Source organism: Lycorma delicatula, chromosome 1 (assembly GCF_047948215.1).
Source record: "Lycorma delicatula isolate Av1 chromosome 1, ASM4794821v1, whole genome shotgun sequence".
NCBI lineage: Eukaryota > Metazoa > Arthropoda > Insecta > Hemiptera > Fulgoridae > Lycorma > Lycorma delicatula.
Genome location: NC_134455.1, coordinates 258928595 through 258953268, shown reverse-complemented (window position 1 = coordinate 258953268; position 24674 = coordinate 258928595). Strand labels below are relative to the sequence as shown.

The window sequence follows — 24674 nt, the reverse complement described above, 5'->3', positions numbered from 1 at the left end:
TGTTCACTGTTCACTGTCTGTTCAAAAAAGAACCCCATGCCTATAACCCCATGACTTGAGATAGCAGCCCATATCATAATTCTTGGAGCATGATGCACCTTTTCATGAAGCATGTGTGGATTTTTGGAAGTCCAAAAATGCACATTTTGTTTATTAACAACCCTGTGTAGGTGAAAGTGTGCCTCATCTGAAAGTCAAACAATCTTGGTTCACAGGCCATTCAGTGAATGCCATTCTTTGGGCTTTGTTGTCAACTGATAATTTAGGACATATTGTTATTTTCTATGGATAAAAATGCAAAGCAGTTTTTAAAATTCACTGCACAGATCACCTAGAAATCCCAATTGTGCTACTGCTTTTCTTGTTAATTTGTCTGGGCTCCTCAGCAATGTTGCTTTGACAGCTTCAACATTCTGTAGAGAACGAACATCGGCAGGCCGTTCACGCTTACTCTCAAATACTCTGAACCATCACTAAAGGATTTTTTATAAAGTCTAGACATATTATTTTATATGAGAGCGACCACCGAGTTTGAAAATGTGCATGAAACCGTCTTTGTGTAAGCACCACACTTATTTCATTAAACATTCATTTCATTAAAAACAACAGTCTTTACGCGCTGTTCAGCAGTCACTCTTCGTTTGTCTGCCATCATGGAATGATACACAAACAGTACACTCAAAACGAGAAGAAACTAGTATTCATGAACTGCTATCTCTTCTGCCAACATAAAATACATTAATAATTAACCTAAACAATTACTGCCAAAGCAGATGTTGTATCATTTCGTGTGCCACCCTGTATTATAGGTTAAATTTTTATTTGATTTGTAGTAGCAAGCAGCATGATTGAACTTAAATCGACTGTGACTCAAAAAAATTAAGACGGCAATCTTGGGAATTAATAATGTGTGCAAATTCATGAAAAAAGCAGAAGCAAGTAAATTTGGAAAATCAGGAAATGATAACAAGTATATTATTCCGATACAAAAGAGTGAAGAAAGAACAAAAGCTGTGTGAAAATATCATGACTGCAAGTTCAAAGAGTAAAAAAACAGAAAAAGGAGTTATTAAAAAAAATTACAAGAAAACCCATCAAAGGATTCTACTTTTTTCAGTACATCAAGAAAATATAAAATCTGCGATAAACCAGTAACAAGCCTAGATGATTTTGACATGTGCGTAGTGAGAAGGACCATAAAGAAATTTCATCTCAAAGAAAAACAGTTGCCCATCATTCCAAAACTGCTGGTGCATCTAAAAGACCAAATACAATTCTCAGGAAGTAAAAAAGCCTAAGAAGAATTCTACAACTGGATTTCAAATGGGAAAAACTGAAAACAATAGGAAACTTGTTATTATGACATTAGGTAGGATTAAACGAATACAGTACGTAAATGTAATCAAAAAATTCAGAGCCACGCAAGCCGATTGTATACCTTTGAAACACATATTTTTCAAGTCATACCTCACAATGAAATCATGGAGGAATGCTTCAGGGGGAGGACTTCTAACTCCAATTTCTAAAGGCAGTAGATTATTATATTTGTACAAGCTGGAGGTGAAATAGATTAATTACATGAAATATATTAACCTGGAGAGCAAATGCAACAACTGGCGACTATATTTGCATTCATAAACACAACTTTATGAATGCAAATAATTACTTAAAATAAGCTGAATAAAAAATAATGTAAAATCTTCCCGAAAATTCTGTAGACAACGCATCTTATCACAGAACATTGCAAGAAAAATTACCCATATCCAATACAAGAAAACAAGAAATGCAGGACAGGTTACATAATTATCGCATTCCATTCTCATCTACTATGCTGAAACCTCAACTATACGAATTAATTAAAAGGAACAAAGAAAAATAGTGTTTATGTTTGATGAAATTGCTAAGAAAAACAGCCATGAAGTGTTATGATTATCCCTGTTACCACGCAGCCTTAAACCCTATTGAAATGGTTTGGTCTAAAGTAAAACAATACATTGGAAGCCACAATGTCACTTTTGACTTTAACAATGTTGAACGGATTGCTGAAAATAAATTTTCTAAGATGGATGCATCACATTGGAAGCCTTATTGCAAAGTACAAAAAATGAAAATGAATAAAATAGACAGCAGCACATAATTGACAACACTACAGAATCTTTTCAAATTTCTTTGTAAGATTATAGTAGTAGTGAAAGTGACGACACTGGAAATTCAAAATTTAGTAATTTCGATGATGACGTTCAACTTCTTTAGATGCTAAAGTGTTGTGCTTATTTTTATTTTTGTAAAATTTGTGTATTATTTAAATTTGTTGTAAAACATGCAGTAGCTAAGCCTTTTATTTTTTCTAAAGTTCAATAAAACAATTTATATAATTTCAGTTAATTGCAATTCATCACTGGATCAGCATAATATTAGTTGAAAAACAAGTTGTTTTTTTTATAAGCTACGTATCTGTACATTATCAATTAAAAGTGAATTATATTATTTAATATTAATTATGCCAATAATTAATATTAAAATGAATGAAATAATAATTATGATGATGATGATAATAATAATAAACATTAGTAGTGCTAGTTTTAAGTAGTGTATACATATACAGGCAGTTCTGCAGTGAACCGTATGTTACAACAGGTAACAGAATGTCAACTACAGCAGTTTTAGTTGACTCAGTGCTAAGCTTCAAGATTCATGCCCTTTACTGTAAATTTATAAATTATTTATTATAAATTTATTTTAGCTTAAAAGTTTGACTAAATTATTGTGTACCATTTAATTTTTTGAAAATTTGTGTAAATAAACCTCATTTAACTTGCTTTTTATTCTTTTTCTGTAGACTTTTTCATTTCTACTTGTACAATTTCTCTTTCCTCAAGTACTGGGGTATTGATTAAACTACTGCTCATAGTTAGTTTTATTATCAATTCTGAAGTTCTAACATGGTTGGTACAGTAGTTATTTTTTAGTTCCAAAAGTTTACAGATCTAGCTTATTAAGAGATAACTTTCTCCCTGTGACAAAATATTATTATACACTAAAATGTCAAAAACAAAAAAATTGTTTGAGAATTTTGTTTCAACATATACTATTACTTTAAACACCCTGATGGTCATCCTAAATGAGATGTGTTTCTTTGTTCATTCATGTCACTTATTTTTGAATTCTTTTATCAATCTGTTTAGTTCAGCATTGAGTATTACAGGAAATTATTGTTTATATTAAATATTTTATTGGGTATAATTTTATCTTTACTACTCAACAAATCCAAATCTTTTTATTAATAAGAAGATTACTGAATTTATAATATGTAGGTCCTGAATAAAATGGAAAGCTGAATTCATTTTAACCAGATGATTAAACAGCTGGAAGATTTCAGAGAGCAACATACTGAAAATCGAAAGTTGCGAAGCATGGATGGAAAACGGCAATGGGAAAAGAAACATTTAATAAACCATTTCTCACAAATTACCAAAGTTAAACAATGCTAGAAGGCAGTATCACTGCATCCCTATAGATACTAACGACTACTAATAATGGTAATCATTATAATAATGACTAGTAACAGTAATAAATAATAGTTTAAAACTTATAAATTAAATAAATCTTATATAAAGAAAGTAAAAAGAAGGATAATGATAAAAAATCAGTTGAATAAGAAAAAATAAAACGATATATCTACGAATATATGATTAAAAAAGGACACAGTTTGTTTGTATGTGGCAATCCCAAGGGCTGAACTTCCATCTGGGAGTGAGTGACTCTAAACTACTAGACATTACTCATACATGCTGAATTCATATTTATATCTGCTGCACAGTTTTATGAGACAAGGATTAATTAATTAAACAATTTTTTAAATATACATTTTTTTATAGTTCCAGTAACATTACTTCAACTGCAAGACGAGGTCTTCGTCATTCAAGAATTGTTGGAGGAGGAAATGCAAGTCCAGGTTCATGGCCTTGGCAGGCTGCCTTATATAAAGAAGGTGAATTCCAGTGTGGAGCTACTTTAATCTCAGACAGATGGTTATTATCCGCAGGACACTGTTTTTATCAGTAAGTATTTCTATGTTGTAATTATGTTTGAGTACTTCATTACAAATAATTCAAACTTCTTATATTCTGTATTTATAGTATAATCAGTTTTAATGGTGTTAAGAAACACTGTTGGCAATTTCTAAGCAGAACAAAAAAGAGAAATTTCAGAATTCATTTATCACAGTATAATAATATAACTATTAAAAGTAATCAGTAAACTGTAATTAATATAAACTGTAAAAAGGAAACATTAAATATAACCCATAACAATAATAAAAAGCAATTGGCAGTTGTGATTTTCTTACACAATGCTGTAAGATTTTTTGTATACAGCATGTACATAGTGAAGAAGTAAGGAAAGATGGGAGTACAATAGTGGATGAAAAAGAAAGGCTACAGCTGGTACGGCTGGCATAGGCATATGCTTAGAATGAATAAAATTTGATGGCCTAATGAGTGTTGGTAATCAGTTTACTGAAATTTACCCACAGTCTACTCTTTCTTTTTTCCTGTTTAGCCTCCGGTAACTACCGTTCAGATAATACTTCAGAGGATGAATGAGGATGATATGTATGAGTGTAAATGAAGTGTAGTCTTGTACATTCTCAGTTCGACCATTCCTGAGATGTGTGGTTAATTGAAACCCAACCACCAAAGAACACCGGTATCCACGATCTAGTATTCAAATCCGTGTAAAAATAACTGGCTTTACTAGGACTTGAACACTGGAACTCTCGACTTCCAAATCAGCTAATTTGGGAAGACGCGTTCACCACTAGACCAACCCGGTGGGGTAACCCCACAGTCTACTCTGTAATCTTCTAACAGCAAAGATCCAGATTTTGTCTTTAAGAACTCTTATTATTACTGAAAGTGGTGACTGACCATACATTTATAAATAAAATACTAAAACTTAATCAAAAGGGTGGATGTAGCCTGCAAGGGCCTGCCCAAGCAAGTATCATCCTCACACATCATATCCAAAAACAATTAAATTAAAGTCCAATTTAGTCATGTAAAACTACTTGACTGATGAAGTACTGATTGCACTTGCCCAAGTGACCATTTAGCTGCATGTTCATTAATGCCAGTAAGTGGCCACACACCATTAGTCATCAAATTTATTTAGATAGCAACTGATTCAGCTCACAAAATAATCAAGGCTTCTCCACTTTATCAATAGTAATTGAACATAGCCACCACACTGAGAGCTCCCACACAGCTTAGCAATGTACTCATACCACAAGACCTTGCTATTAATGGGAAGCCTGTTTTCCTAGTAACTTAAAAGTTCCAGAGTGAGATCTCTTACTCCTCCAAGAGCAGACTATGAAACGTCAAGCATTTTAAATCACAAGAACAAAATTCATCAGTTAATAGGCCAAATCACCTCATAATTTTGAAAAATTACCATGGTTGGACAGAGTTTGAACAACTGTTGCTCTTAACTGACACTGGAGGTATATAATCTCTCCCAAATTCAATATGAATTCATACACAGACCTTCCTTTAGAGTAATGTTCCACTAATTCTCCTTATTGCCAATTACCTTTATGAAGCCAATTAAGTCAATATTAATGTGTACTCAAATTACCAAAGATAAGTAAGAAGCTGATTTCACCAGCATTCTGTCTTTTAGAAACACCCTAATTAAGAGCTATATACCATAAGTCCAAAATTAGTTCTAGTGAGTCCCTGAAAAGTCTCCCAAGCAGTTCCTAGATAATTGATCACAGTACATGTGCTACCTAAGTAGGTTACTAGCTCAATACTTGGTGCCCTCCTAAATTTCATCTTGGAAACCAACCATTTCATTTCACTGGGATTTACTCTCTGTTAAATAAGCATAAACCCACTGAAGTATCAGCAAGCAAAATATTCAGACATGCTTGATATATTTCTATAAATGTTATTATCTGACACACTGGAATGACTTCAGTTAATGAAACAACTGTATGATATTCCAGGTTTCTCTTCTATATATTTGTAAGGAGCTCTAAAATCTTCTATATATTTATAAGGAGCTCTACCAGTCTTTTCCCTTGGCATTCTCAATGGCTATCTTGTCGGCCCTTTTCAAGGTTTGTCTCTTGACCATTTATGAGCAAAACAAAAAAAATATAAATTACAAAAATCAATTATACAGTATAATAATAAAATTGTACACACAGATAACACTACAAATTACCCAGAAAAATAATAAACAGTTCTCCATTATAATATTGCAGAAAAGATACCATATCTTGGCAACAGAAACTATTTGCACAGCATGCTCAGATCAGAGGACCACAGAGTACTCCCCAATTCCTCTGAAATTGCTTTGTAAAACAAATTTATTTGGTCATGACAGTTTCAGACAATATATAGAACAGCAAATTCCATGTATCAGAGCTGCCCAAGCTATGTTACAGAAAACCCAGCAGTAAGAAGCAAATAATTATGTGCATACATCTATCTGTATATACTGATACATTAATCTGTTTTATATATATACTCGTGTTGTGTGTAATATATATATATATATATATATGTCTCCTACAATATAATATTATCATAAAAATATATAACAGTTAGTGCTTATACTAATCAAATCATTCAAATCAAGTCAACCAGTAATTCAAATATAAACCGGAATTTTGACTGAGGAAGAGTAGTGAATGTGATGGAGCACTGTGGGTAGTTAGTTGGATATGTGTGGAGGGGAGTAACCCTGCCAGCCACTCCATTAGTCACGTTCACGTAGTAGCAGGATTCTGTGCAGGCGGTACCATCGTCCAGCAGCTCAGACTCACTAAAATTCATTGGACACCTCTTGAACACCAACCGTACTGTCAGACTTGTTACCATGTGATTTCCAGATGTTTGGTTTGCTGAAAAATGCTTTAAAAGGGGAAAGATTCGAAGATGATGGCACGAGTCAATCATTATGTGTGCAATTGGTTGTTGGGGCAGCCATATTTTTTTTTTATGAGGGGATCAGAAAGCTAGATATATGGTGGAGAAAATGTATATCTGTTGAAGAAAACTATGTAGAAAAATAAGGTATTTATAATTTTATCTATATCAATATAGCTATGTAAATAAATTCAATTTACAATATATTTGAATGACCCTCATTGAATAAAGCTACAAATTCTTCATTTTTTTTTAAATATCTGTTATCATCATTATGATATTTAAAAAAAATCTATTTTTAAGTAAAAGTAAGTAGTACTTTTTAAGTAAAATATGAATAAACCAGACCATAAAATTACAAATAATGTTTTTCATTATAGTGCACTAGAAGATTATTGGGTTGCAAGGCTTGGTGCTTTACGTAGAGGTACCAGCCTTCCTTCACCATATGAGCAGCTTCGTCCAGTGTCTCGGATCTTGCTTCATCCAGGGTACATAGACGCAGGCTTTATCAATGATATCTCTTTACTTCAGATGAAAACCCCAGTAAAATTTTCTAACTATGTTCGTCCAATTTGCCTACCATCACCAAGCACCCCAATAAAGGATGGTTCAATGTGTACAGTAGTTGGATGGGGACAGCTTTTTGAAGTTGGCAGGATATTTCGTAAGTTATTTATTAAGCTGTAATAATTTAACAATTACTCTTATAATTATCTGCATTCTTTAAACAGTGACATTCTGTTTCAACTTAACAATTTTGGTATCATTTGAAGAATTATTGGAAAATGAAGTGATTTTTTTCTAAAACGTCACTTTATAATTTGTAACATGTAATAAATAAAGCCTCAGATTTATTTTTTCACATACTCATTATTAAGCAATAGAACATTATCCTTTCTCATTTTATGTTTTATTGATTTTTACTTTTCTATTCTACATTATAAATTCATCATCTGATGTTTTATTTTTTTTATTTAGAGGAAATAAATTAAAAATATTGTATGTCCTTCATACTTTACATCAAAAATGTAAGCTTAGTTTTACACATGATAAAATTACTTATTAAGATTTAAAGTTATTCTGAAATGTAACTGCAGTTTCACCACTAAAATAAAAGGATTTTCTTTTTAAATTAAATAAATTGATAGTTACGTATGTCTACATAACTTTAAAAAGACTACACGTATCACCTAAACTAGACACTGCATCAACTATTGTGTTTGTAAGGTTGAATTTTTCCAGCCATAACAGTTTGATTTTACCTAAATAAAAAAAATCTAAGTAACAACCTAACAGGTAACTGCAAAGATATAGAATTGGATTGTAATCAACACAATCAGGGACCAACTGTTCATAATTCTTCACTAGATTTAAGCTCAGATACTAACAAAAGTTTTGAATAAAAAAAAACAATATCTGTATCTCTATCAAACTAGCACAATACTTCAACGTAACAAGAAAGGTTTTATTATACATTCTTCCTTTGCTATTTTTAATAGTAAAAGAAAACAAACCTGAATTTTCTTCACTTTCATCTGACATGTATAAACAACCTGTGCTCAAATAATTTTTAGTACTGCTTCTAAATTTGTATATGTATATATATTTTACTTTATCAAACATTTTCACATACTTTATTATTAAGTCATTTGTTTACTGTTAGTAAGATGTGAACTCTTATCATCATTAATTTTTATTTTTTTTTACTTTCTGACACTGCTCCGATCAAGATTTTACAACTTGATCCATCCAACCAAATGGCATCTACATAGACGGTTTCATTATTTATCTGTAGAGTAGCAAACCTACCCTTTCCAGAACTATGTAATGTATTATTATGTACTGATCAGAATAAAATAATTATTTGTCTAATAAATTTACTACTATCATCCATTGACTTTTTTTGTATGACATTCAGAGTGAAATTATAACTAACAATTATGTTTACTTCTTTTGTTCTATATATATATATTTTTGGCTATTTCTAATATTCAATCATTTAATAAACGAGTTTTAAAAATATGCAGTTTGGGTACAGTTAAAATGTCAACCATAACAATAATAAAAATATCTAATGAATCAATACAAATTCAACCATTATAATCTCATGAGTTGACCAATTATAGTTTACAGAATGAATATTGGGAAAAAGATCATTTCCACTTTTAAGGAAATGTTGACCAATACAAATAAAAAAAATTTATTAACATAAAATTTAATATTAAAAATGACTATGCATTTTTAACACAATATAAAAGGAACATAAAAACATAATATAAAAAAAATAGTTCATAAAACATTTTAGAAATTCTTCTTCAGCCAAAAATTTATTTCTTTATAAACTAAGATATGTAATGTATATATGTAATGATGTTAATAAGATATTTGGGATGAAGGTTATATTCTACAAGTAACTAGACCCCAGTACAGGAAAAAGTGATATGTATAAGCATATAGCTAAAAGTTCTAAGCCAAAGAAACTAATCAAATTATTTATATCTAGTAAAATTATCCATTTAAATATTAAGTATGTGATAAAAGTACAGAATAGGAACAGTTGGAAAACAGAAAAAATCAATTATTTTGTGTCAAATAAGTACATGGTTTACGTTCAAACCTGATGAGAAGGTTTACAAAACCTAACTTTATCTCAAATATATTTAGCACCATTTCATACTTTAATAGTCATTTAATTTTACCAGCTGATACACTGCAAGAAGTTCAACTCCCTGTTATATCAACGACTGAGTGCCGAAAACGAACACTCTTCTTACCACTTTACAGAGTAACAGAGAATATGCTGTGTGCTGGTTACGACAGAGGTGGCCGTGATGCTTGTCTTGGTGATTCTGGAGGCCCACTCATGTGCCAGGTAAATAAAATATATTTTCTGAGAATATAATGTAATAACTATAGCGTTTAAATTTAGCATAATTACTTTATCTTAGAAGTTTTAATTTCTTACATGGAACATCACAAATTGATTCCCTGATATTGTGTGACACTGGATCGTTTTTTTTTAAACTGTATAAAATTTAAGTTAACTACTAATTAAATAAATGCATTGCAACAGGTTGAATTGACCAAAAGGCATTATCTTTTCCAGTAGCAAGCTGAAAGAATCTAAAAAATCAAATCATACAATAGAGAAAGAAAATTTTTCAGTCCAAATCAAAACACTTTGATAGTTTGAATTTTAAGGTATTCCAGATAAAATTAATGAACTGGGTCTCTGTGGCGCAAGTGGTAGCATCTCGGCCTTTCACCTGGAGGTTCGGGGTTCAAATCCCAGTCAGGCATGGCATTTTTCACACACACACTACAAAGCATTCATCACAGCGAAACAGGGGTTTTCAGGGTTATACAGGGTTTTTTAAGCATTTTTCTCTGGGAAAGAAAATTGCTTAACTGCAGACCCAGAGGTAAAAAAAAAGTAATAAAATTAATGAAATTTCTACCAAAATAAGAAAAATATAACTAATTAATCTACAGTAAAATATATATATGCGTGTGTTTTTTTTTATATTTTGTTTAAATAGGCCTGTTAAGAAATCAATAAGGTTGGAAGTTCAAACCTTGTAAATGTACATAATTAATCTAAGTTATCAAAAGAAACTTCTGGTTAATTGAATTTTTGGTTATAGAGACCAAATCTGGTTCCATCATGTAAAGATTTTTAGTACAAGGATTACTTTCCATAAATAATTCATTTTAAATAATTAAAGTTATTGTGCGCGGGCGGGCGTGTGTGTGTGTCTATTTACAAACATTCCCACAATATTTTAAAATAAATAACAATTACATTGTTACACTGATTGTTGTGGTATGTAAGTCCATGTTACAATTGTAAAGTGTCCAGAATCACACAGTATCATGGATATACACTGATTAAACAGGGTTTTATAAGATTAACTAATTTCAAATATACTGAAAGATCTTTTGTGTAATTTTTTATTGCAATCAGAAGAAAAAACATAAGTTATAAAACCTCACTGAGTCCACCAAATTATAACATTTGGCCACTTACTAAAACTGTTATGTTACAACTTTAGCATGTTTCAACATAACTTGGTATGCATAAATAATTTTTTAACATCAAACTATGTGTTCAATCTTTCAGGGAATTAAGCTTCATTTACAAAACATCAAATGACATAAGAAGTACATACTTCAAAAGTTATATCAACTTTTAGTCTAACAGTATTAATGGGATCTCTATTGACAATAGTTATGGGACCAAGAAAAAATCAAAACAAACTTGATTCAGTTAATATGGATATAATGTTGTGAATTTTGCAGATGAAATGCTTTGTTATTAAAAAGAAATCAACATGCCATTTCACTCTGTTTTATTGCTCCTTTTAAACATAAATGACAATTCTGAGCAAAAAAATTCAGCACTGTTATCAGGAAAGTGAAATTTATATATTCAAATACAACACTCCAATAATATAAATGAAGGGCCCAGGGAAATAAGGTGCTACCCACATTCAACTGATTCTGAGAAAAATCAATTTTAAGTTTTTAAAAAATGTTATAATCGGAATAATAAATATCAAGCTATTTTCTTTATGGCATAGCATTTCTACAGCTTTCACTTTTTATATGAGTGAAATTTAAAGAAAAACTTATTCATCAGTTAAATAGAACCTAAATTAACTGCCATATAATTTACTGTATAGGTTAGCACCTTATTCCCCATTTCTCCCAATATTTGGCATATTACAATAGGTTGAAATTAAAAACTGATTCACTTTTACATTAATTTAATGTACTGCCAATGTACTGCTAAAAACATCACTTTAAAAATTTTTGTCTCAATGTTATTAATTTTTATAAAGTATAAAAAGTAAAACCTCTCCTTGATCATTCAACCTTTTTAAAGTGTTTCTTAGCCTCTATTTCACAATTGTATTATTTCACATTGTAATAAGCACATATTTTGTGATAAATAATCTCCCAAATCCCATGATTTAAATGAATTAAAATATGCTCAATTTCATTATGTACCTTATTCCAGCAGTTTAGAGGGCTTACCAACCTCTCTTCCAGGAACTGTGTTCTTCTTATATGTGACATACTGCTGCCCTTTATTTATATGCTTTTTTGTTAAACTTTTTGCCACAAATTAGGATTAATTTTTTATCTGCTCGGGCTAGATTTAGTAGGAGTTATTACCATAGGTCATAAAGGGTTTGCTTCCATCTGGAACAAAAATTAAACGGATTACTTAGCTGTTATACATAAATTGAAATAAAGTATATTGATCAGCTCAAAATTGTATTGTTCATTTTAATCACAATTGATAAATAAAATAAAAAGCCGTAAATAAATAAACAGTAATAAATGAGAGAGAATAACAAACTAGGTTAATATTACTTTATATTAAAGTAATCAACCAACAAAAAGATTTAGGTTTGGTGAAAGAAGGGTTTGACCCATAGCAACCTAATAATAACACAAATTAAACATTTTTACTAACCTCTGATTGATTTTCTTCATTAGATGATGATTCAGATAGATAATCTAGATCCAAGTCACTATTATCATTGGTTAAAATATGTTCAACATCATTTAACACAAACTGTTTTCTCTAAGAGCATTCAGATTGGTATCGTTAGCACAATCTTGATATAGGTTAGCACGTTCTTGCCAAAGGAAGCATATATTGAGTGGGAGAAAAATATATGATTATCAGAGGATTTAGAGCAATGGTAGCAACATAGCTTTTTTCATTATACTTTAAAATATGAAGATTTTAAAAAGTTAAAAACTCCATTTTCATAAAGTGTGGGTTAGCACCATACTTCTACGTGCCCTTCAATTTCTTTAGTTCTGAAATAGTTTTATTATAAAATAGAGTTTTCTTAAATAAACTTTATTTTCTTATAAGAAAATAAAGCAGCATCCCACTTAATATTTCATATTATGGTTCACATAATTCTGTGACTTTTTGTAACAAAATAAGTATTTCTAATGAACAGCACTGATAAATAAGAGAACAATAAATTGGTATAGAAATGGTACATTGCCCATATATTAATTAAAATTTATTTTTCATAGATCTGGCGAAGAACAATTAATAAAATTGGCCATAGACAAAAATCTTTGTATCCTGCACAAATATCATTGTATGTACAAACAATATTGTCCTTTCCTAAAAGCAGGCTCTTTGTTTCTGGAATTTTCAATTATTTAGATATAAGAAAAAAATATTTAATTTGTTTTTCTTTGCCTTGGTTTTTTTTACTTGAGTTTAATAGGAACACATTTTGTTCTATTATATTTTTAAGAAATTATTATTCAATTTTTTTTTAATGTTATGATTAAGGATGTAACTTTATGCAGCAAAGTATAAAATAATAGAAATAAATAAATCCCATAACGTTATTTTCTAGTTAATCAGCACTGTTTTAATAGAGCTGCTATATTTATTTTATAAGAAGTTTTACAGAACAATGAAATTAAACATTTTATGAGAATGCTAAAATCCAGAATTTGGCATTCAGTAGTCTTGGATCAAATTTTTGATGGCGAGAAAAAATATTACTGTTGATTTTCACCAAGACCTATGTAAAATTAGCTTTTTTTTGAGATTCCAACATTTCATGTCAATTTTCAATTTTATATCAGCTATAAACACGTGTTTTCTTATCACTACTTTTTTCATTTCACAATAAACACAAGAACACTACACTAGTTGTTTGCTTCTGCTGTACCCATTACTCTCAAACACTATGCAAGTAATAATAACACACACATAGTCTTGCTAACAATAAAATATCAGCGTATTACCATCCCCAAATAAATTTGGTAACTGAAATTTCAGTTACCAACAAAAACTAGTAGCAAAAAAATATACTATTTAAAAGGGAATTATAATTTAATGAACTCTATTTAACAACACAATGAAATTTTTTCAGGAAACCGATGGACGATGGTCTCTTTTAGGAGTCACCAGTAATGGTTATGGTTGTGCAAGAGCAAACAGACCAGGGGTTTACACAAAAGTTTCGAATTACTTAAGCTGGGTTCAGAATAATATAGCCAATTCAGAACTAACACTTCAAACTCATCAATCACATGCCACATGTCATGGTCATCGATGTCCTCTAGGTGAGTGCCTTCCACTTGCCAGAGTATGTAATGGTTACATGGAATGTAGCGATGGTAGTGATGAACACAACTGTTGGTAGCTTTAATGAGTACCAGCAAATCTCATGACTGAAACAAAACTGTTGGTAGCTTTAATGAGTACCGGCAAATCTCTTGACTGAAACAACTGCTTTTATTTATTATATGTTAATGTAATAGAGTACATAAATGATGAAAACAAAACAATAAACATAATTTCTACAAGCATAGGTTTATTTGTTATGGTATAAACTCTTTGTATATAATAGTATATTTAATTATAAAATGTAATAACTTGATCCTCCTGAAATATCTCTAAGGACAATTAACTGCAAATTCCAAAAGTAAATATTTTTTTCTCTAGCATACATATGTTACTGAAACATCTCTGCAGTGAATAAAATTGCCTATGTCAAACAACCCTTCTCTTTATTTCTGCTTAGGGGGGAGTCAGGAAAAAGAGTTTATTAAATAAAAAACCAATCCTTAGGATTAGAAACTTAATACTTGACAAATCAATATGTATCATTTTGGGTAACTTATACAGAAATTTTCATATATTTAAAATTGTCCTAAAAGAATAGTTGAACTAAAAGTCTTGCTTCATTTAAAACGTTTGTGACGGCTGCCAAAATACATAGGTTTTTTAATTGCTGTAGTTATTTACACGTATAGTTACAAAAATCCAGAAATTTTTTAGTTATTGACAAATACATGAAACAAGCATAATTTCAAAAAAATAAAACTCCAATCATATGTTTTTTCTTCACTTTTTTGAGTGTACCTGTCAGGTGTATGATGTGCCTTTATGATATATATAACTCCTGGGCGTCATGCACCCGCACGGGTACACGAACTCTCTTATTCCTCTAGGCCTGCCACTAGGAACACCACTAGTTGCGCAGACACCTGACTAATAATAATATATATTTACCTGAATAAAATAGTTATTTGTAAACTTGTATTATATAGTTGTTTTCATGACACTTCCAATATGCCGTTGAATGATTTTAAACACCTACAGTATAGCCTGACTAAAAATAAATGCTATAAGAAACCTGTGAAAACATGTACCCATTGGGTGCACGACACACTTTACTAATGGACTGAGTGCACTGCTACGGGTACACAACATTATTTAAAAAAGAACTCGTGTACCCGTACAAGCGCATGATGTCGTATTAACGCATTAATACCTATAACTTAACTAATTAACTTATTTACTTCAAACAAAAATCATGTGAAAGTTAGGAAGCTCATCAATTACATAGATTATTGGTTTACGTGTAATACATCTCTAAGTTTTGTTTCACATTATGTTCAATTCCTTGAAGTTTTAACTAAATATTATCAATTCTCTTGTTTTTAATTTTCATACAATAAAACAAGAAATTCACTACAAACCAAGGATGTGGTTTTTCTTAATATTAGAAGGTTTCTAATATTTTAAGAAACAAGGAATTTTGATTTTCAAAAAATGTAAAATAAAGTTTTATGTAATGATTTTTTAACTTTCCTTTGATAATTTCAAAATTCTCCAGCTCCCTACAACTGACATATTTCCATTTTCTGATTTTTTTTTTATATTTTTAATTTTAATGGTTTTATTTCTCGCAGTTTTAAAGACATTGCTGCTAATATTTTTTGTTTCCTCCTCTAGCTCTTTTGCACAAGATAGAATTTTTCCTTCTTCCTCCTCCTCCTGAATACTGATGTAAATAAATCTGCAAAACCTAACTACTAACGTAGTAATATATTATAATGATTGTAAAACCATTCAGTTCGATTTTGAATTAAATATTAATATTCTGTTTCTGTATCAATTCAGTTCTGTTATATCACTCAGCTGCTTTATAACAAGATACATAATCAAAGTAAGAAAAATAATTTAACAAGTAATTCAATAAACTAATATATTTATTAAAATTTTAAATACCAAATGATACATAATGAATTCATTACGACTCGCCTATTAGCTTTCCCCAAATATTAGTTTCAATCAAGAGAAGGTTGAACCTTAAACAGTACTGATAACCTTAACTACAGTACTGATATTTTCGTTTATTCAGCTTTCAGATTTTCTAGGTTTTTATTTTTTTTTTATTTTTTAATAAAATAACCTATTCTAATTTTAAAATAACTCTCACTTCAAGATTAAAGAAATTAAATTTACATAAGTTTTAGATCTGGGTGATTATAATTAATGCTGATAAATGATTAAAATAGTTATATTATTCCAAAATGGAATAATTAATTAATTCCATCTGGGGTTTCTTATTTTGCCCAGATAAGACATGTGCTCTTTTATTTATCTGATCTGTTACACAGAATACAGTACTACTGCCGATTGTGGCAGAGTTTTAACATCTCAGCCTTACATCCAGAGGTCCCGGGTTTGAATCCCAGTTAGCATGGCATTTTTCATATGCTACAAATTTCCATTTGGGCTATTGACCGTAGAAGTTGAGCCCATAATTTCATTAAAGGGAAAAAGAATAGTTTATTTTATTCTGACTTTGGAAGTATGATCATTACCAACTAATAAATTTAATTATTTGTCTGTCACTTTTAAAATGATCATTAAAACATCTAATAAGATGAAGAAGTGCTCAGAATACCTGGCCTTCAGTAAATACAACTTGAAGGGTTATTTCAACCTGAGAAACTTATATGGCTGTGTGATATAAATTTTAAGTTTCTTAGCTTGAGAACCTTTACTGTAATCTGTACAGCAATAACTCTATTGACTGAAAAGTTTGTATCTAAACACAAGAAATAAACTTATAAAAATTATTAATTAGTATTATTAAAGCAAATACAAAACAACACAAGTGTAATTTGGCTATAACACTCTTTTAAAAATGTTACAGCAACTATTTAGAAAATAATAAATCTGAACTATTAGTAATTACTTGTAGTGAATTTTTTTTAGTTATAAAAACAATGATGTATCATAATTTTTTTAAAATAATATACCCAGAAACTTTTAATTCAAGTTTTTTTAAACTAAAAAATGCATGTTTTCATTGCTGTTCAGGTAATTTATATAAATTTTGTAAATATTTTAAAATTTATTGTGGTCTGTGATGTAAATTAACTTATGTAGTAAATAAATTATATAGCAATTAGTTCATGTAAATAAAAAGTTGTAATAATCTTTATAAATTATAATTGTAATATAATAAAACAAAGTTTTGTAAGTTTATAAGATTGGCATTCATTTTTATCTATAAACAGTTTCCATCCTTTCTTCATTAGGAAAACCACTTTCAGCTGATTTCTGTTTACTATATACCATTCACATCTAAAAAAAAAGTTTTGCAGATATTATTATCAAATTTACACTTTACAACAAAAAATATAAACTAATAATGTATGAAAACAGTGCATGTATCCGTATATTCAAAACTCAAAAACATTTTTTTTAAATTAAAATTTACATATTAAACAATATAAATATATAATATAAACAATATAAAACAGATTTTAATAGGGGACTTTAATGCCCAACTTGGTAAAGAACGAAGATATCGTGATATTATCGGAAAATGGCCTGCCCAGAAGAAAACTAACAAGAACGGCCAAAGACTTGTCGAATTTTGCAGAAACCATAATATGATCTCAAAATCCACCTATTTTATGAGAAAACCAAACAAATTGAAGACTTGGAAACACCCAGATTGGAAAAAAGGGGAATGGCAACTCGATCATGTTTGCATGGACCGGAATCATCACAAGGAGATTTATAATGTAAAAGTCTTGAGAGGAACAGATACTGGATCGGACCATTACTTAATTAAAGTTAAAATAAAATTCACCCCGCATAAAAAGAAAAAATCCCAACCTAAAAACAAAAAAGCTTATGATCCACATAAATTAATAAACAATGCCATCTTTGAAGAAACAACAAAAAAAAAATCAAATTAACTAATAATTTAAAAGAACTGACATCCCAACTGAAAGAAGTAGCTGAAGAACTAGCCCCTATAAACCCAAGAAAAAAACACCAATGGTGGAATGAAGAATGTGACAAAGCATTCAAAGACCGACACCGGGCTTGGATCAACCACCAAACCCAGAAAACTGAAGAATTTAAACATGAATTCACCAAACAAAGGAAAATAACTCCAGGAAATAACTCCTGAGACTATTATAAAATTTTTGGTCAGGCTCTTCAAAGATATGAACCACCCACCCTTATGCTGAGAGGAAAAAAAGGAAATATGGCCCACACCAATAAAGAAAATGCTGAAATTTTGGCAGAAACCTTCAATAGACTCCTCAACTGTGACGACTCCCCAGAGCTTTTTGAGATTGACACTGAAACTCCAGTTAAAATTTCACCGGTAAATATCAACGCGCCAACAATTCATGAAGTTCTCGCAGCCTTAAATGAAATAAAAAACTACAAAGCAAGCGGAGAAGACCAGCTTTTCGCAGAACTCTGGAAACACTCATCAGTTTATTCAGTCAAAACTTCCCTACATCTATGCCTCGTGAAAATATGGAACGAAGAAAAACTTCCATAACACTGGACCACAGCCCTCATTCATCCATTACATAAAAAAGGGGATAAAACTAATCTGGAAAACTACAGAGGCATATCTCTCCTGGATTGCACATACAAAATCCTGTCGAGAATATATACAACCGATGCAAAGACCAACTTGAACTGGAACTTGGGGAATACCAAGAGGGATTTAGGCCATGGAGAGGTTGCCCGGAGCAAATAATATCCCTAAAACTTATGATGGACTTATATAAAAGACGGAAAAAACAACTAATAATCACCTTCGTCGACTTTAAAAGGGCCTATGATTGTATACACCGACCATCCATGCTGAATATTGTGAGAAACCTGGGCCTTCACCCTAAACTCGTAAACATGATAAAATTAACTTTAACCAATACCCAGTTCAGAGTGAAATTCAGAGGTGAACTCTCTCAACCCTTCTACATAAAAACTGGATTGAGGCAAGGAGACGGCCTCTCACCACTCCTTTTTAACTGCGCCCTCGAATTTGTCATGAGAAAATGGTATGAAATAAATCCCAAAAATATAAAAATGGGTACTAAGAAAAACTCCATCACACTAAATTGCCTAGGGTTTGCAGATGACCTCGCTCTTTTAGCAAATAATATTCAAGAAGCCAAAACACAAATCATGAGCCTTCAAAACCTAGCACAAAAGATAGGGCTTCATATCTCTTTTATTTTGGGGTACATAAATTAAAATCTAATAATGTGTTAAAAGGTAAAGTCGATAGATGAGTGGAATATATTGAAGAGTTATACGGAGGAAATGAATTAGAAAATGGTGTTATAGAGGAAGAAGAGGAAGTTGAGGAGGATGAAATGGGAGAAACAATACTGAGATCTGAATTTAAGAGAGCATTAAAAGATTTAAATGGCAGAAAGGCTCCTGGAATAGACGGAATACCTGTAGAATTACTGCGCAGTGCAGGTGAGGAAGCGATTGATAGATTATACAAACTGGTGTGTAATATTTATGAAAAAGGGGAATTTCCATCAGACTTCAAAAAAAGTGTTATAGTTATGATACCAAAGAAAGCAGGGGCAGATAAATGTGAAGAATATAGAACAATTAGTTTAACTAGTCATGCATCAACAATCTTAACTAGAATTTTATACAGAAGAATTGAGAGGAGAGTGGAAGAAGTGTTAGGAGAAGACCAATTTGGTTTCAGAAAAAGTATAGGGACAAGGGAAGCAATTTTAGGCCTCAGATTAATAGTAGAAGGAAGATTAAAGAAAAACAAACCAACATACTTGGCGTTTATAGACCTAGAAAAGGCTTTCGATAACATAGATTGGAATATAATGTTCAGCGTTTTAAAAAAATTAGGGTTCAAATACAGAGATAGAAGAACAATTGCTAACATGTACAGGAACCAAACAGCAACAATAACAATTGAAGAACATAAGAAAGAAGCCCTAATAAGAAAGGGAGTCCGACAAGGATGTTCCTATCTCCGTTACTTTTTAATCTTTACATGGAACTAGCAGTTAATGATGTGAAAGAACAATTTAGATTCGGAGTAACAGTACAAGGTGAAAAGATAAAGATGCTACGATTTGCTGATGATATAGTAATTCTAGCCGAGAGTAAAAAGGATTTAGAAGAAACAATGAACGGCATAGATGAAGTCCTACGCAAGAACTATCGCATGAAAATAAACAAGAACAAAACAAAAGTAATGAAATGTAGTAGAAATAACAAAGATGGACCACTGAATGTGAAAATAGGAGGAGAAAAGATTATGGAGGTAGAACAATTTTGTTATTTGGGAAGTAAAATTACTAAAGATGGACGAAGCAGGAGCGATATAAAATGCCGAATAGCACAAGCTAAACGAGCCTTCAGTAAGAAATATAATTTGTTTACATCAAAAATTAATTTAAATGTCAGGAAAAGATTTTTGAAAATGTATGTTTGGAGTGTCGCTTTATATGGAAGTGAAACTTGGACAATCAGAATATCTGAGAAGAAAAGATTAGAAGCTTTTGAAATGTGGTGCTATAGGAGAATGTTAAAAATCAGATGGGTGGATAAAGTGACAAATGAAGAGGTATTGCGGCAAATAGATGAAGAAAGAAGCATTTGGAAAAATATAGTTAAAAGAAGAGACAGACTTATAGGCCACATACTAAGGCATCCTGGAATAGTCGCTTTAATATTGGAAGGACAGGTAGAAGGGAAAAATTGTGTAGGCAGGTCACGTTTGGAGTATGTAAGACAAATTGTTGGGGATGTAGGATGTAGAGGGTATACTGAAATGAAACGACTAGCACTAGATAGGGAATCTTGGAGAGCTGCATCAAACTAGTCAAATGACTGAAGACAAAAAAAAAATCTCTTTTGAAAAAACTGAACTAATGGCCATAGATCCTCTGGTAATAGAGCACATTACGGTAAACAATCAGAAAAATAAAATAGTAAAACAATTTAAATATCTAGGGGAAATAATAACTTATAATTTAAATGAAAAAGTGACATGGCAAAACAGGACAAATAAAATGATTAAATCCCAAAAATTATCTTGGTCAACATATAACAAAAAATCCCTTTCTGCTAAAACAAAACGTAAACATTATAAAACTGTAGTACAGCCAGAAGTCACCTACGGAAGCGAGACCCTTTTCAAAATCACTCAGAAAAACCGAATTGAAAAAATTCTGAAAATAGAGAGGAGAATTGTCAGAACGTGTGTCAATAAAAAACACCAAAAAGAAGGCCAATGGTGGATTGTGCCAAATGAGGTGGTGTATCGAGAGATAGAGCCTGTTACTGATACTATGCGGAAAAAAAGAATCTCTTTCTTTGGTCATCTCATAAGGACACCGGAAACAAGACTGTCAAGAAATATCATTGAAAAGCTCTGGTTCCAAAAGCTAGAAGCAGGATGGATCAAAGAAATTAGAGAAGATATGAAAGAATTGGGAATTTCCCTGACTGACCTGCAGAATAAAACTGGAAAAATTACAAAGCTAAAAGACAAAAGCATTAGATTTAAACAAAAGACAGACAAACGACAAAATACAACGAAGAGGGTGTTTACGGATGAAGGAAAGAAAGCAAGATCTGAATGGATGAAGAAATACTGGGCAGCTCGGAAGAGTAAAATAACACGCTTTTCTCAGAAAAGATCCAACTAAAATTGACTTAAGTGGTCCCATGATGGCCGTAAAAGCATAATAATAATAATAATAATAAACAATATAAATAAACATGCTGTTTTGTAATAGGGCAAAACCTTTTTTTTCTGTCAAAAATCTGTAATGAATGATTTTGTTATATTTGTCAGATAAAAGATAAACTTATAAAAGCATTATAAATTTAAATTAATTTTGTATCTATATAAGACAAATTAACTCTTCCAAACCGATGGTACTAAAATCCCTTGGTACTCCAGGGAAATAGATCTGCACATTAAAGAGAATGAAATAAGAATAAAATTCCAATTGCTAACGGCATGTTTAATAAACTCTTTCTTATAAAACACCAAAATTAAATAATATACCTGCAGTTTCAATGCACTATTCATAATTTTTTTTTTAGTTAATGACCATGCCAGCTACATCATAAAATTTTAAAAGTAAAATTTAATTATTACTAAAATAAAACAGTTAATGAATTTTGTAATAAAACACTGAAAGCTGTCTATTTTCAAATTCCGGTAATGAGAAATGAGGAAAGCCTTAGTCATGGCTATATTTTACCTTATTTACTGTGGTAACCTTACACTGGAGTAAGGTATAGCATCCATCTTTCTTGAAAAAAAAAAACTCTTCACGTTCTCTTGTCACATGGAAGGGAGCACTTTAATAATTGTAAAACATGAAAAATAAAGAAGCCACAAAAACAAACACAGCTTGTAAGTGCAGTATTGCAGAAAACTGCTGAAAGTTAATTGGGTTAATGAAATTAACTGGTTGAATATGAAATAACACGTTTTAAGATGAACTGAAGAGAAAAGTTTGAAGCAGAATCTTGTAGTAGTCATGAAGGGTGCTAACTCTGCATGCCTTAATCGCCAAGTATCACATCTGCTAATTTGATATTAGAAGGAAATATAGAGAAGATAAAAATTATAACAGAAACAATAATTTGAATTTGTATAACAGATAGAGAATGTAGGATGTAAGAGATATTTTGTACCCAAGGGTTTAGCACAGAAAAGAAAGAAATTACACAAGAGCATCTTATCACTCAAAAACTGATGTCAAAAAATAAAAATTTGATTTATCTATGCTTTAAATGATACCGATAAAAAGAGCCAAGGCTGTTTAATAATACAATTTAAATTAGCAGAGAATTTAATTAAGTATTTGTGATTCAAATTATTTTTTTCAGTAGACTTAATGGTTAATGAGAAAAATAAAAAAAGACTATAACATATTATCTGCTACTTACTCCAATATTCAAAAATGCATCCGGTAAATAATTTACAGAATTATACTGTATGAAATTTACAGAATTACATATAAATTTCCAGTGGTTTTTTCGGCCAAGTATTACTTTAATTGAAACTGAATTTATAATAATTAGTATGTAAGTGTGTATACACATTATACTATATTTAGAAATTTAAAGGCAATAACCACCAACTAATAAACAAACCTTAAAATGGAACAATTAGCAGTTCATCAATGTTCTGCTAAACTGTTGTTTCTCACCATCTGAAGATATTTTGTGTCCTTAGATGATACAGAACAGAAGTTGCAAAATTGTCTAGACTCACTGAAATTAAAATTAAAGCGATGGTTATGAATCAATTTTATTAATCTACAGTATAAGAATAACTCAGGTTGACCTTCACAGTAACAGTGATTAACAAGAAGATAAATCAACAGCCATTGTTCTTGGCCATTATCTATTTAATAAACTTACTTATGATCTATTTCAATAGTTAACATTTAATATATTATTTTAAAACATAAATAAAGAGTTTAATTAATAATAATTAACAAACAAAATAGATGGAATACAGTGCATAACATTTTAATGTAATATTGTTATACATAGTAAATATAATATTGGATAGAAGAATTTTTTATTGAATGGAAAGCTTTAAGCAAGAAGTATCAAATATTAAATCTGATTCAGAGTAAGCACATGTGAAATCAATTGGAGAAAATTTGTTCCAGTTTTTTTATGTTTGAAAATAATCATAACCAATTTCAAAATTGAAAATCCACCTTCAATAAAAATAATAAACTGAAATGTAAAACTGATGAAAACAGTTATTTACTATTAGATCACCAATAAAATGAGAAATTTTACTAAACTAATGTCCTTTTTACTAGAAATGAGGATCCATTTCCTAAAATTCTAAAAATTTGCTGATGTGAAAATAGATCTTTATTATCTTCTAAATTGAAAAGAAATTCACTTCATGCTCCAATTATTATAAGTTATAAAAGTAAAAATGATAAAGCTGAATGTTTACCATTATACAGGTTAAAAAATAATATTATTAAACAATCTAATTTTTGGATGCATCACTGCCCATATATGTTAATGAAGATGTGGATAAATTATCTTATGAATTTAAAAAAAAACGGTTGTAGTTAGATGTAAGGGTGTTATTAAACATGTGTGATGCGATAATGAAGGAAAAAGAATTATTCTAAAGCAGTTATAATAAACAGATGGTTTATTATAACAGATAAATTTTGGGTCACTCCATTTGAAGTGTCCCAAAAAGCATAAGCTGGGTTGCTTGAGCAATTCAAAAAAAATTGAAACTTACCCACTTGTTTCCTACATGATTCAGGACCTTAAAACTATTTTTATTTTTATTTAAGCAGTTTACCTGTGGCAGCCATTTTTGTTCCGGTGCACACACCTATTTTAACTAAAAAACTATTGGTCCTGGAAGGATGAATCAAAAAGCAATTTATTCATATTTTTATAACCAAGCCAAAAGATGTTGTACAATTCAGAAGCTAGTAATCAATCATCAGTAATTAATTAAAAAAAAATTACAAATAACTAAACTAGCCAAACTAGGTTGAAGGCTAAAGACATAATAAAAAAAATTTAATCATGCAAAAGGATTGAAAAAATAAGGTCAG

The 24674-nt window shown here is 30.5% G+C and overlaps 1 protein-coding gene and 1 long non-coding RNA gene across 3 annotated transcripts in view; one reads left to right on the top strand and one right to left on the bottom strand.

Annotated features, from left to right (window-relative positions):
* LOC142330835 (uncharacterized) overlaps positions 1–14137 on the top strand; it is a 159688-nt gene extending 145551 nt beyond the window's left edge. The window contains exons 13-16 of the mRNA XM_075376295.1: positions 3879–4061; positions 7319–7605; positions 9644–9813; positions 13865–14137. Of these exons, the coding sequence (XP_075232410.1) occupies positions 3879–4061; positions 7319–7605; positions 9644–9813; positions 13865–14137 (913 nt within the window). The remainder of the gene's footprint in view (positions 1–3878; positions 4062–7318; positions 7606–9643; positions 9814–13864) is intronic.
* LOC142330855 (uncharacterized) lies at positions 11290–23349 on the bottom strand. Of its 2 annotated transcripts, XR_012757855.1 has the most exons (3): positions 23218–23349; positions 14005–14165; positions 11290–12146 (listed from the first exon to the last, which is right to left on the bottom strand). It is a non-coding gene; the product is annotated as an uncharacterized LOC142330855 (long non-coding RNA). The 2 variants fall into 2 exon arrangements; XR_012757856.1 differs by lacking the exons at positions 11290–12146; positions 14005–14165 and adding an exon at positions 17205–17379 and having other exon boundaries at positions 23218–23343.
* Between the last annotated feature and the right edge of the window lie 1325 nt (positions 23350–24674).